At 42.5% G+C, this 13,592-nt stretch overlaps 1 protein-coding gene across 1 annotated transcript; it reads left to right on the top strand.

Moving 5' to 3' along the window:
- The first annotated feature begins 3,816 nt into the window (after positions 1–3,816).
- Positions 3,817–7,582, top strand: LOC129163817 (putative leucine-rich repeat-containing protein DDB_G0290503). The gene has a single exon (XM_054742685.2). The coding sequence runs from the start codon at positions 3,950–3,952 to the stop codon at positions 7,382–7,384; it is 3,435 nt and encodes a 1,144-aa protein (XP_054598660.1). The 5' UTR covers positions 3,817–3,949; the 3' UTR covers positions 7,385–7,582.
- The last annotated feature ends 6,010 nt before the right edge of the window (positions 7,583–13,592 follow it).

Here is a 13,592-nt window from a genome sequence, read left to right as displayed (position 1 = left end):
GAAATGGGACCAGCAGCACTGCCTTTGGATCTCAGAGGTTTATGTTGGGCTTGATAAGCTGGATGTGTGTGAGAATCAGCTGCAATGAGACAATGAGGCATGAGCAGCCCTCTATGTACTGCTGAGTGGTACAACCCGTGGCTTTATTTATTTATTTACTAATTAGTTGTTGGGAATGTTTAACCCTTTAAATACAGTAAAATGAAAACACCATGTCTTTAAATTGATTTATGTAATAATGTAATAGTGATAAAATTGCACTTCCATCCTGCTGTACTTAAAAAACATTGGACAGGAGTAGTAAGAGTAAAGCCACACACACTGTAAACCCCAATAAGCTCAGTCTACTTAAAAAAACCAAGGTAACCTGTGCCCTGTTACGTTAGATATCTTTCAGCGTGATGCCTGCCACCAAAGTGGTTAGCTGAACAGTGTAGCCGCTAACAATCACCGGAGGAAAAAACACAGATCGCCATCTTTCTCCTTTTGGTCTGAGTTAGAGAACACACAGATCGTTTGTTGCGCATGCTCAACTGAAATAGCATTCCGGTGCTCGCACAGTTCATGTGATGTCATCACTCGAGTCACGTGACATGCCTTTGTTACACAATATACTCAACACTCCAACTCAAAGGCATGTCTAGTGATTCTCTATTGTACTAAATAACAAATGAGTAATACACATACGACGTAAATTTCAATAAAGCGCATAAAAAAATAGAAGAACTTTTTTTAGAACTACTTTTTCTCTTTTTTGTTTTTCTTTCTTCACCTTTTCGTTTGCATCTTCAGTACATCACGTCTTTTCAGTTCACATTATTTTCCAAACAAGTACTCTTTAAAAGTCTCAAACTTTGTTTTTGGTACTGGCTTTGTGAATACATCAGCAGCCATGTTTTCTGTAGAGCAATACTCGATGTTTATCATTCCGTTTGTATGCTGATCGTACACAATGATATCTAATATCTATATGTTTGCTTCTGTGTCTGGGTACTGGGTTTTTGGATAATGCCATTGCCCCCTGGTTTTCTCTGTATATTCTGATGGGTACATGTTTGTTACAACTATCTATCCCTCTAGGTAGCTGTACAAGGTATATACTCTCTTGAGTTGTGGCAGCTAATGCCATGTACTCGGCTTCACATGTTGATAGCGCAACTGTAGGTTGTTTTCTACTTTTCCATGATACAATCGGACCCTTTTCAAATAGACTAAAACAATATGTGGCAGTGTGGGCATCCTGTCAGAGTGTCCCGATTGATCATGCGCCCTGGCTACTTGGCCAAGGGGATGTCCATTTGGCTGACTGGTTAGCGTGCGTGACTCTCACCAGGGAGTCTGGGAATCCTGCCCGGGCCCTCGTTTCTCCACCTTGCCACACATATCTTGTAGTACTTCTTCTGCTGTCTTTATCAGCTGCCCAGTCAGCATCACTGTATCCTTCAAGTTTTAAGCTTTTCTCACTTTTGTTAAAATGTAATTCTTGTTTAATACTACCCTTTAAGTACAACAGGTTGAGGGGGTTGTCCAGTAATCGGAAGGTTGCAGGTTCGATCCCGGCTCCGGACAGAGAATTCTGCTGTTGTGTCCTTGGGCGAGACACTTAACCCACCTTGCCTGCTGGTGGTGGTGAGAGGGACCGGTGGCGCCCATTCTTGGCAGCCTCACCTCTGTCAGTGCGCCCCAGGGCAGCTGTGGCTACATCATAGCTCATCACCATCAGTGTGTGAATGTGTGTGTGAATGGATGAATGATACACTGTAGTGTAAAGCGCTTTGGAGTCCTTACTCTGAGAGGCGCTATACAAGTGCGGGTCATTTATCATTTATCATTAAGTAACGTATTTTCCGGACTATAAGTCACACTTTTTTTCATAGTCTGGCTGGTCCTGCGACTTATATACCAAAGTGACTTATATGCCAAATTACGAATACCCCGCTGCTGCCGGCCGGCTGCGGCCCAGGAAGGAGCTCCCGTGCCCGCTGGAAGGGTTTGAAATAGGGATGAGCGAGTACACCACTATCTGTATCTGTATCTGTTCAACCAACTAAATTATCTGTATCTGTATCTGTACTCGGAATGGGCGTGGTACAACCCGGAAGTGGGTGTGGTTTACATCAATATATTATTTTAAGTCTGAAATTGATATGGAATGATCAGAAGTTGATATGTGTATTGTTTATTTTAGGGATGAGCCGGATACTTGTTTCAGACGAGTATCCGGTACGGATAAAGCATTTTTGACAAATACGAGCATGAAACGAGCAAACCTCGTAAATATCTGTAATTGTGCTGAAGAAAAATCCTCATTGGGTAACTGACTGTCTTCATGCTCTGTGATTGGCCAGTCACATAGAGCGCCCGCCTGTCCCTACGCACAAAACTCTCTAGCCAGCCAGGAGCGCAGTCCGTCCGGCTCATCCACGCACACACACAGACAGTAACGGATCTCGCTGTGATTGCTTCACTGTTGCTCACGTTTCTTCAGTTTTCCCTAGGTTTTCTTCAGCTCGCCTCTTTTTCGGTTGAATATTTAAAGTTACTTTTTTCGTAACTTACATGGTGCACTTGACAAGACAGAGCTGACGTGCTGCATCAGTCACTCACTACCTCCGCTCCGGTCGGGTTTTTTATATATTTTTTTTAACTCCATCTCTCTCCCTCTCACCTTCTCTATCTCTCTCAGACACACACACCTTAATCAACATTGCCTTGTTTAACTTTGTGTGGGGCAAAATGCCAAGAACGTTAAGAAAAAATCAGTTAAATCAAATTAAAATAAAAAAAATATACATGAAGTTGTTTCTGGTTCTAGCATTTCATATTTCCTAGTTCCTACTGCATGAGTTCAGATGTATTAATCCATGCACTTAAATATTAATGTTCTTATTTTATTGAAACACTTGTTCTGTAATTGTAATAGGTTCTTAACTATTGTGATAAAAATATTTAATCTCAATTCTGAGGCTGCTCTGTAAATAGTTTTCAAATAAACAATACACATATCAACTTCTGATCATTCCATATCAATTTCAGACTTAAAATAATATATTGATGTAAACCACACCCACTTCCGAGTTAAACCACGCCCACTTCCGGGTTATGCCACGCCCGTTCCTAGTACAGATACAGATAATTTAGTTGGTTGAACAGATACAGATAGTGGTGTACTCGCTCATCCCTAATAACTACAACAATAACCATAGTAATAACAATAACAAACACAAGAGCTGAGTCTGCGTGTGACATCATAAAGGAGGGTTTGAACCCGGAAGATTCCATTGATTAATGTGTGTTTTATTCATATTAATATTAATACAAATATTTTCATTAATATAATAATAATTATTATTATTATTAATAATAATAATAATAATAACTACAATAATACTAATTACAATAACAAACACAATATAAGAGTCTCTGTGTGACATCATAAAGGAGGGTTTGAACCCGGAAGATTCCATTCATTAATGTGTGTTTTATTCATATTAATATTAATACTAATATTATTATTAATATAATAATAATTATTAATAATATTAATATTATTATTAATAACTACAATAATATTAATAACTATAACAAACACAATAGAAGAGTCTCTGTGTGACATCATAAAGGAGGGTTTGAACCCGGAAGATTCCATTCATTAATTTGTGTTTCATTCATATTAATATTAATACTAATATTATTATTAATATAATAATAATTATTAATAATATTAATATTATTAATAATAACTACAATGATATGAATAAATATAACAAACACAATAGCTGAATCTCTGTGTGACATCATAAAGGGGGGTTTGAACTTGGAACATTCCGAGACTATAAAAGGACCACGAGCAGCAGCTCCCCTTCAGTCTTGTCAGAGCTCTTGCTGAGAAAGCACCACTGTGGTTGGACACCCAAGTGAGATTGAAAAAACCCTTTTTTTCACTCCAATGATGAACAGAAAAAATATGTCGTGGTACGACATGTGGGTCAACCAAGTAGAAGTGGATTATGATTTAGTCATCGAGCAGGAATTTGTTGATTTTCAACGCCCAATTAAGGCAGAACAACCCCTTACTTTCGCTGAATTGATGAACAGCAAAAACATCTGCTGGCACGACTTGTGTGTCAACCCCGTTGAAATGGATTATGATTTAGTCATCGACTTTGGTTCCGATAGTGAGGACGAAAAGTCAGATCTGTCTAAAACTGAAGAGATGGCGTCTCAGGTGTCAGATCAAACATCCGTCTTTGGTGCTGAGAAAGAGTCACTTCCTAATGAGACTCATTTATCTGCTGAACTGAAGATCTCTGAATCTCAAACAGTTGTCCCAAGACCTCAGACGGTTCAGCAGGAATTTGTTGATTTTCAACGCCCAAGTAAGGCAGAACAACCCTTTACTTTCGCTGAATTGATGAACAGCAAAAACATCTGCTGGCACGACTTATGTGTCAACCCTGTTGAAATGGATTATGATTTAGTCATCGACTTTGGTTCCGATAGTGAGGACGAAAAGTCAGATCTGTCTAAAACTGAAGAGATGGAGTCTCAGATGTCAGATCAAACATCCGTCTTTGGTGCTGAGAAAGAGTCACTTCCTAATGAGACTCATTTATCTGCTGAACTGGAGTTCTCTGAATCTCAGACAGTTGTCCCAAGACCTCAGACGGTTCAGCAGGAATTAGCTGATTTTAAAAGCAGCCAAACTGATGAACTTCTGAAACAAGTGGATTATTTGAAAGAAAAACTGCAGAATATAAATACTTGTTTCAATCAGGAGAAGGAAAAGAGGATTGCTGCAGAGAACCAGTGTGAAAAACTGGAGGAACGACATTTGGGCTTAGAAGCGATGTTAAGCAGAGAAAAAGATGAGAAAAGCAATGCAGAAAAGAAGTTTCTTGACAAGCTGGAGGAATTAAAGGAGCAGCTTTCAGAAAAGAACGTTTTCATCGAAAATCTGCAAACAGATTTAGATCAAGAACGTCGGTTCAGACTCGTTAGTGTCCAGGAGCAGAAGAACGCCCAGCATAAAGTCACTGTTAACGAGAACTATAAGAAGGAATTGAACGATCTTAAGAAATGGAGTGGTGACCTCTTTGAGATGCTGGACAACGTTGAAACGGATCGGACGAACAGAGAGAGTAAACTTCTGGAAGAGCAAAATTATTTTAAACACCAGCTCAAACAGAAGAATCTAATCTGTGAAGATTTAGAGAAACGTTTGAACAAAGAAAACGAGCTCCGTCTGACCTGTGAGGAAGAACTCAAAGAAACTAAAAATCGAATGAGTTCAATGAACGGAAAAATGTCCGTCTGTGAAGAACTTAGCAGCAGTCTGGACATGGAGAAGCAGCTCAGAGTTAGCTACGAGGCTCAGCTGGACTCTAACAGGACGATAGTCTGTGAGAATTCAGATCTTAAAGAGCAGATCAAAGATCTGACTCAGAGCAACTCAGAACTCAGACTGGTCGTGGAAAACCTGACCGCTGAGAACGCTGCTTCTCACCAGGAGTTGGCTGAACAGCAGGAGAGAGTCAAACATCAACTCCAAGATAAAACGGTCATCTGTGACCTTTTGAAACAAGTGGATCATTTGAAAGAAAAACTGCAGAACAGAAATACTTGTTTTAATCAGGAGAAAGAGAAGAGGCTTGCTGCAGAGAACCAGTGTGCGCTTTACAAGGAGCAAACTAAAGAGATGGAGAACGGTTTGGTTCAGCAGCAACAAAAGCTGGTGACCTTAGAAAAGAAGTTACAGGAGCAGAAAAACGTGAATAAAGATTTACAAAAAATCTGCTCAGATCTAAAAGGTGAGACAGGCGAGTCTCGTTTTTCTGGAGTCTCGAGAAACGATCTGATCGAGAACTTTGAAAAGCTGGAGGAACAACATTTAGGCTTAGAAGCGATGTTAAGCAGAGAAAAAGATGAGAAAAGCAACGCAGAAAAGAAGTTTCTTGACAAGCTGGAGAATTTAAAGGAGCAGCTTTCAGAAAAGAACGTTTTCATCGAAAATCTGCAAACAGATTTAGATCAAGAACGTCGGTTCAGACTCGTTAGTGTCCAGGAGCAGAAGAACGCCCAGCATAAAGTCACTGTTAACGAGAACTATAAGAAGGAAATCAAAGATCTTAAGAAAAGGAACGGTGACCTCTCTGAGATGCTGGACAACGTTAAAACGGATCTGAAGAACAGAGACAGGAAACTTCTGGAAGAACAAAATGATTTTAAGCATCAGCTCAAACAGAAGAAGCTAATCTGTGAAGATTTAGAGAAACGTTTGAACAAAGAAAACGAGCTCCGCCTGACCTGTGAGGAAGAACTCAAAAAAACTAAAGATCAAATGAGTTCAATGAACGGAAATCTCAAGAAGGAGATCAATGATCTGAAACAGAAGAACTTGGAGCTCAGTCAGATGCTGAGAGGTGGTCAGGCTGTAGAAACTAAATCAGATCAGATGTGTGAGGATCTGCAGAAGTTTAAACAGCTGCTCCATGAAAAAATGTCCGTCTGTGAAGAACTTAGCAACAGTCTGGACATGGAGAAGCAGCTCAGAGTTAGCTTCGAGGCTCAGCTGGACTCTAACAGGACGATAGTCTGTGAGAATTCAGATCTTAAAGAGCAGATCAAAGATCTGACTCAGAGCAACTCAGAACTCAGACTGGTCGTGGAAAACCTGACCGCTGAGAACGCTGCTTCTCACCAGGAGTTGGCTGAACAGCTGGAGAGAGTCAAACATCAACTCCAAGATAAATCTGTCGTCTGTGAAAACCTGGAAACAGGTTTCACCAACGAACAGAAGCTCAGACTCCAGCTGTACCAGCAACTCCAGGAAACTTCTGGCCTGTGTGAGAGCCTGGAAAACCAGCTTAGAGACGAGCAGAAGATCAGACTTGGTTTGGAGACTGAGCTCGCCCAAAACAGAGACGTGGGCAGTGCAGGTCATGATGATCTGATGACCAAACTAAAAGAGATGGAGGAAAAAGAAACAAAACTCTGTAAAGTCGTCGTTAACCTCCAGTTAGATCTGTTTAGAAGCAAAAAGCAGCACGAGGAAGAGTTGGGAATCCTGAAGGAACAAGTCTCTGAACTCGAGTCACTGACTACAAATCTGGAAAGTCAAAATCTGATCTTGAAACTAAAGACTGAATGTTTTAACCCAGATCAGCAAACCGAAACGATCAGTGAGCAGAACGTGGACGCTGCAGAAGGAAACAAGAGTCTTCCTGCTGAAAACGACTCTTTAGCAGAAAGCCTCGAGTCCCAGAGAGACGCTCCACACTCAGACACAAAAAAACAGGAAAAAGTTTCTGTGTGGAGGCATTTCAAGAAATTTGTAACCCCGGGATGTCTCCGTCAGCACAAAGACAAACAACCTAGCAACTAACCTCCCTGCTAACAAATCAGAAAAGGCTAATTAGAAGACATCCCATCTCCTGGTGGCAGTGGGTAGCACTGCTCAGGATGAATCTGAGAAGTTAAACCAGCCACTGCCTCCCCAAAGACCCTGTTTAGATAAATAAACAAGACACCCACCCACGATCACAGCCACATACAGTTGTTGCAACACATTCTCACTCCCAGCGCGTCAAAAACAAACGCTTGGTCAACCACCCTCCACCTCAGACTCCTGACGCCAAAAGTGTCCTTTTTCGTTACTTATGTGAGAAAAGGGGGTTTTCCCTTTTCTAACTGCAGATCCCAATGCAGCGTAAAACTGACGCGATGGGATGTCCGCAGCCAGGGCAACAAACAAGCTCATTGTACCTCACCCTAACCTTATCCTCTTATTTAACCTTCCCCTCACCCCTATCCTAACCTTAACCATCTTGCTAGCTAACATGTTAGTGATGTGTCGATGCTCTAAAAGTCGGCTCTGTGAAGTGAACGGCGGGAGCCGGCTCGTCATTGGTCAAGTTTGGACCGAGCCAACGCGAGGGGGAAGTTTCACCTACCATGGTGGAGGTTAAAAGTAGAGGGTATTTGTAACCTCCCCCTCGCCAGATGGTATGTTCTAACGTTCCCCTTGGGCGGCAAATACGAAAACTCACAGTCAGAATGCATGGGAAACAAATGCTTGATCACAGTGAGAGTAATGTTTTAGGTAGCAAGAGGGTTAAGGTTAGGATGAGGGTGAGGGGAAGGTTGTAAATAGTGAAACTTTAAGGTTTAGGTGCGGTTAAATGAGCTGGTTCGGTGCCGCATCAGCGGATATCCCATCGCGTCAGTGTAACGCTGCACTGGGATCTGCAGTTAGAAAAGGGAAAAACCCCTGTTTGCACATAAGTAACGAAAAAGGGCACTTTTGGCGTCAGGGGTCTGACGTGGAGGGTGGCTGACCAAGTGTTTTTTTTTGGCGCGCTGGGAGTGAGAATGTGTTGGTTGTCGACGCATGACTGCCCGTTGGCCCCTTGTCATCTTCTTCCACATCGTTGATGTGAGTGCATACAATGCATTCGTGATGTGGAGAGAGATAAACAGACTGGAATGGGGAGAAACTGAGCCGAAGGAGGATTTTCCTGGAGCAGCTTGGTAATGCACTGGTGAAACCTCAGATTGAGAGAAAGCCGTGCCTTCCAAGAGCATCAACGGCTGCTGTAGCTGTTTTGAGAGACATACAGACAGAAACAAACACCCAAATTCCTCCAGTGGCACAAACAGCAGGCAAGAAGCGTGGTAGGTGCCAGGTAAGCCCCACCCTCAATGACTCTAAGACTAGCATGACCTGTTTGAAGTGCAAGAAATGTGTCTGCAAGGAGCATGCACACACTCTCTACACATCCTGTGTACAGTAGTGCAAACTAAAAGTTTGACTGTGGGGATAGAGACTGTTCCATGTTCTGCCTGATGTTCTCATTATTATTTTCTGTTTGAGAGATGGGGGAACTTTCAAACATGTAATCCCCCAACACACAAAAAAACAAAAACAAAATATAAAAAGCAAAAAAAATAAAAAAATAAAATAAAATAAAAAAAATCATAAACTAAAATAAAAGCAAAAAAAAAAAAAAACTCTAACTCTGCCACTGCCGGTCCCAAGCCCGGATAAAAAAGAGGAGGGGAGAGTTTGACTTTCTAACTATGTGACAAAAACAGATGAAAATAAGTAAATATGTTTACAAGAGGGAAAAGGGGGGTCACCAACATCAATCATTATGGTTCATCCTGTGAGAATCATGAATGTGCACCCTAAATTAGTAAAGATTTGGATGAAAGATTTGTAAGATATACTTGCAGGAAAGGTCATATCATCACTAAAACCCATTAAGGTTCATAATCTTGTGATCATTAATGTTGTTAGAAAATATGAGAAGATTTGTATGAAAACTTTTCAAGATACATTTATTTTAACTTTGGTCTGATGATTTCAGTTTGGCCTGATGGTGGCGCTAGAGAACAGGCCGGCTTTCACTTTCAAGGGATTATTTATGTATTTTACATAAATACATACAATGTATTCAAATTTTACATAGAAAACCGTTGAACGTAGTTTCTGGTCAGCAGAGGGATACAGAGTGCTGTCCAATGTGAAGCTGCTTAAGATTTTGTGAAAAATCACCGAAACCAGTTTTAAAGCTATAGCTAAAAGTGTTAACTCTTTAGCATCGCTTTAATAAACCTTTAGAAATCGTGCAATTGTTTTGTTGTTTTGATTTTAGAAATTATATTTCTCTTTAAAAGCTGTTACAGCAAATCTACAAACAAGCTTTGAACACAACCACGGCACACTCCCCCATCCCCCCCCACCCCGGGTAAATTCCCTGAGACGCTTCTGCCAGAACTAGTAACCCACAACGCCAGAGGAAAAGAGATGGGGCTAAACACCCATCACCGTTTTCCAGGTCCAAATGTCTTTTGTTGTCCGTGACTTCAAATGGTGTTTTTTATTGGGACTCTAGTAGTTAGTCCTAAAGTAGAAGTGGTAGCAGCCGACTGTTTCTCTTTCTCTGATATTACTGAGCTGAGAAACTCACACCAGTGGCGTTCTGTTGATAAATATGTGAGTGTGTTTTGAATGCAGGTCCCTGGGGAGTGCAGTGGTTTGGCTAGTCCGACACCCAGATGATCCAATAATTGCTTTAGGTCTGAAACGTGTTATTGGCAAAGGATTTTAGATAAACGCCAAAGAACCACTTTATTGAATTTTTTTAATATCCACAATTTATTTATTATGTTAGAACATTTTTAAAAGGCATGAAAAAATGTTTTAAGCTAATTTGTTTTCTAAATTTGCCATTGCAGCTTTACTGTTTACTAGTTAGCCTCATTTGTCACTTAATTGGCTTGTTTGTGTCGTTTCAAATTTCTCTGTGTTTACCGTGCTGCAAAATTGACATCTTTCTATATTCTAGGGTGGAACTGATTGATTTTTCTTGTAGACTGTCATTTTTCACTAAAACAGCTCTCAATCTGTTTGTTGTTCTGACTTCCAGGATTGGCTCACCCATCAGGATAGTGGTCCTCCAAAGACAGTCAGTGTTTTCCTCTTTCCATCTTTTATCTACACATTAATATCATCAGCATTACGATGGAGTAATTTTGACCCTTTTCAGCCACGTCACCTGACGTAGGGTCTGCCATGGTGGATGTCAGTAAGGAGTTACACGAATATTCAAGGGAGGGGGAAGGTAGCGATTTATATTGCTTTTCTTTATGCCAGGTTAGCCTGGCGTCCACTAGTTGGGGCAAATTGAGTATGGTAGTTACAAAAGTTAGTTAGCTAGCTTGGGATCCGACCTTTACTTTCCCCATGCTTCATAGATTTGAACAAGTCGTCGATTTAGTCAGAATTCACCTGGGAGGATTTATACCGTAATATGATTACACTGGATGATTTACAAATTTACAAAAGTTAGGATCCCTACTAGTTTTTGTAACTGGCTGGGTCACCAGGACCAGGTGCTACTCACATATCTGGGAAACAGATATCTTATAATGGAGAAGCTCATCATTACATATAAATAATGTAATTTTAACACACCTAGTCCTACGTAGGAACAATATCATTGATATCTAGCATTTCACTATGGTGAACAGAAATGCACGTCCACCATAGTGAAATATAAGATTATCAATACTGAATAGCTAATATATGCACATCACATTTGTCACTTGAGGTCCATCACGGTCGGTCCCTGGCTTGCTTATGAATTATATTAATGTAAAAAGTGTAAAAGCTGCAATTCCACTAATACTTTGTGGGTTGCCAGTAGGGATGAGCGAGTACACCACAATCTGTATCTGTATCTGTATCTGTTCAACCAACTAAATTATCTGTATCTGTATCTGTACTCGGAACGGGCGTGGCATAACCCGGACGTGGGTGTGGTTTAACCAGAAGTGGATGTGGTTTACATCAATTTATTATTTTAAATATGAAATTGATATGGAATGATCGGAAGTTGATATGTGTATTGTTTATTTGAAAACTATTTACAGAGCAGCCTCAGAATTGAGATTAAATATTTTTGATAGTAAAGGAACTATTTTAGAACAAGTGTTTCAATAAAATTAGAACATTAATATTTAAGTGCATGAATTAATACATCTGAACTCATGCAGTAGGAGCTAAGAAATATGAAATGCCAGAACCAGACACAACTTTATGAATATTTTTTTATTTTAATTTGATTTAACTGATTTTTTTCTTAACTTTCTTGGCATTTTGCCCCACACAAAGTTAAACAAGACAATGTTGATTAAGGTGTGTGTGTCTGAGAGAGATAGAGAGGGTGGGAGGGAGAGAGATGGAGTTAAAAAAATAAAAAAACCCGACCGGAGCGGAGGTAGTGAGTGACTGATGCAGCACGTCAGCTCTGTCTTGTCAAATGCACCATGTAAGTTACGAAAAAAGTAACTTTAAATATTCAACCGAAAAAGAGGCGAGCTGAAGAAAACCTAGGGAAAACTGAAGAAACGTGAGCAACAGTGAAACAATCACAGCGAGATCCGTTACTGTCTATGTGTGTGCGTGGATGAGCCGGACGGACTGCGCTCCACAAAAATGAACAAGAGTCTGCTTCTAGAACTGCAGAAAAGGGACTTCGTCTTCGTCTTCCTCCGCTTATCCGGGTCCGGGTCGTGGGGGCAGCATCCCAATTAGGGAGCTCCAGGCCGTCCTCTCCCCGGCCTTGTCCACCAGCTCCTCCGGCAGGACCCCAAGGCGTTCCCGGACCAGATTGGAGATGTTACCTCTCCAACGTGTCCTGGGTCGACCCGGGGGCCTTCTGCCGGCAGGACATGCCCGAAACACCTCCCCGGGGAGGTGTCCAGGAGGCATCCTGACCAGATACCCAAACCACCTCAACTGGCTCCTTTCGATCCGGAGGAGCAGCGGTTCTACTCCGAGTCCCTCCCGAATGTCCGAGCTCCTCACCCTATCTCTAAGGCTGAGCCCGGCCACCCTACGGAGGAAACTCATTTTGGCTGCTTGTATCCGCGATCTTGTTCTTTCGGTCATTACCCAAAGCTCATGACCATAGGTGAGGATTGGGACGTAGATCGACCGGTAAATCGAGAGCCTGGCTTTCTGGCTCAGCTCCCTCTTCCCCACGACAGATCGGCTCAGCGTCCGCAACACTGCAAACGCCGAACCAATCCGCCTGTCGATCTCCCGATCCCTCCTACCCTCACTCGTGAACAAGACCCCGAGATACTTAAACTCCTCCACTTGAGGTAGGACCTCTCCCCCGACCCGGAGGTGGCAAGCCACCCTTTTCCGGTCGAGAACCATGGTCTCAGATTTGGAGGTGCTGATCCTCATCCCAGCCGCTTCACATTCGGCCGCGAACCTACCCAGCAAGAGCTGAAGGTCAGAGCTGGATGAAGCTAGGAGGACCACATCATCCGCAAAAAGCAGAGACGAGATTCTCCTGCCACCAAACTCAACACACTCCACACCACGGCTGCGTCTAGAAATTCTGTCCATAAAAGTGATGAACAGAACCGGTGACAAAGGGCAGCCCTGGCGGAGTCCAACCCTCACTGGGAACAGGTCCGACTTACTACCGGCTATGCGGACCAAACTCACGCTCCTCTGGTAAAGGGACTGAATGGCCCTTAACAGAAAGCCACCCACCCCATACTCCTGGAGCGTCCCCCACAGGGTGCCCCTGGGGACACGGTCATAAGCCTTCTCCAAATCCACAACGCACATGTGGATTGGTTGGGCAAACTCCCATGCCCCCTCCATCACCCTTGCAAGGGTATAGAGCTGGTCCACAGTTCCACGGCCAGGACGAAAACCACATTGCTCCTCCTCTATCTGAGATTCAACTATCGATCTGACCCTCCTCTCCAGTACCTTGGCGTAGACCTTTCCAGGGAGGCTGAGGAGTGTGATCCCCCTATAGTTGGAACACACCCTCAGGTCACCCTTCTTAAAGATGGGGACCACCACCCCGGTCTGCCACTCCCTAGGAACTGCCCCCGATGACCACGCAATGTTGTAGAGACGTGTCAACCATGACAGCCCTACAACATCCATAGCCTTGAGATACCCAGGACGAACCTCATCCGCCCCCGGGGCTCCGCCGCTGTGTAGTTGTTTGACTACCTCAGCAACTTCTGCCCCCGAGATCGGACAGTCCATCCCC

The sequence above is a fragment of the Nothobranchius furzeri genome, chromosome 13 (assembly GCF_043380555.1).
Source record: "Nothobranchius furzeri strain GRZ-AD chromosome 13, NfurGRZ-RIMD1, whole genome shotgun sequence".
In the NCBI taxonomy this organism is placed as follows: Eukaryota; Metazoa; Chordata; class Actinopteri; order Cyprinodontiformes; family Nothobranchiidae; genus Nothobranchius; species Nothobranchius furzeri.
This window is presented reverse-complemented; position numbering and strand designations above follow the sequence as displayed.

Bases quoted from the DNA above. Each gene is read 5' to 3' on its own strand.
- LOC129163817 (XM_054742685.2), top strand. From the start codon at position 3,950: ATGATGAACAGAAAAAATATGTCGTGGTACGACATGTGGGTCAACCAA.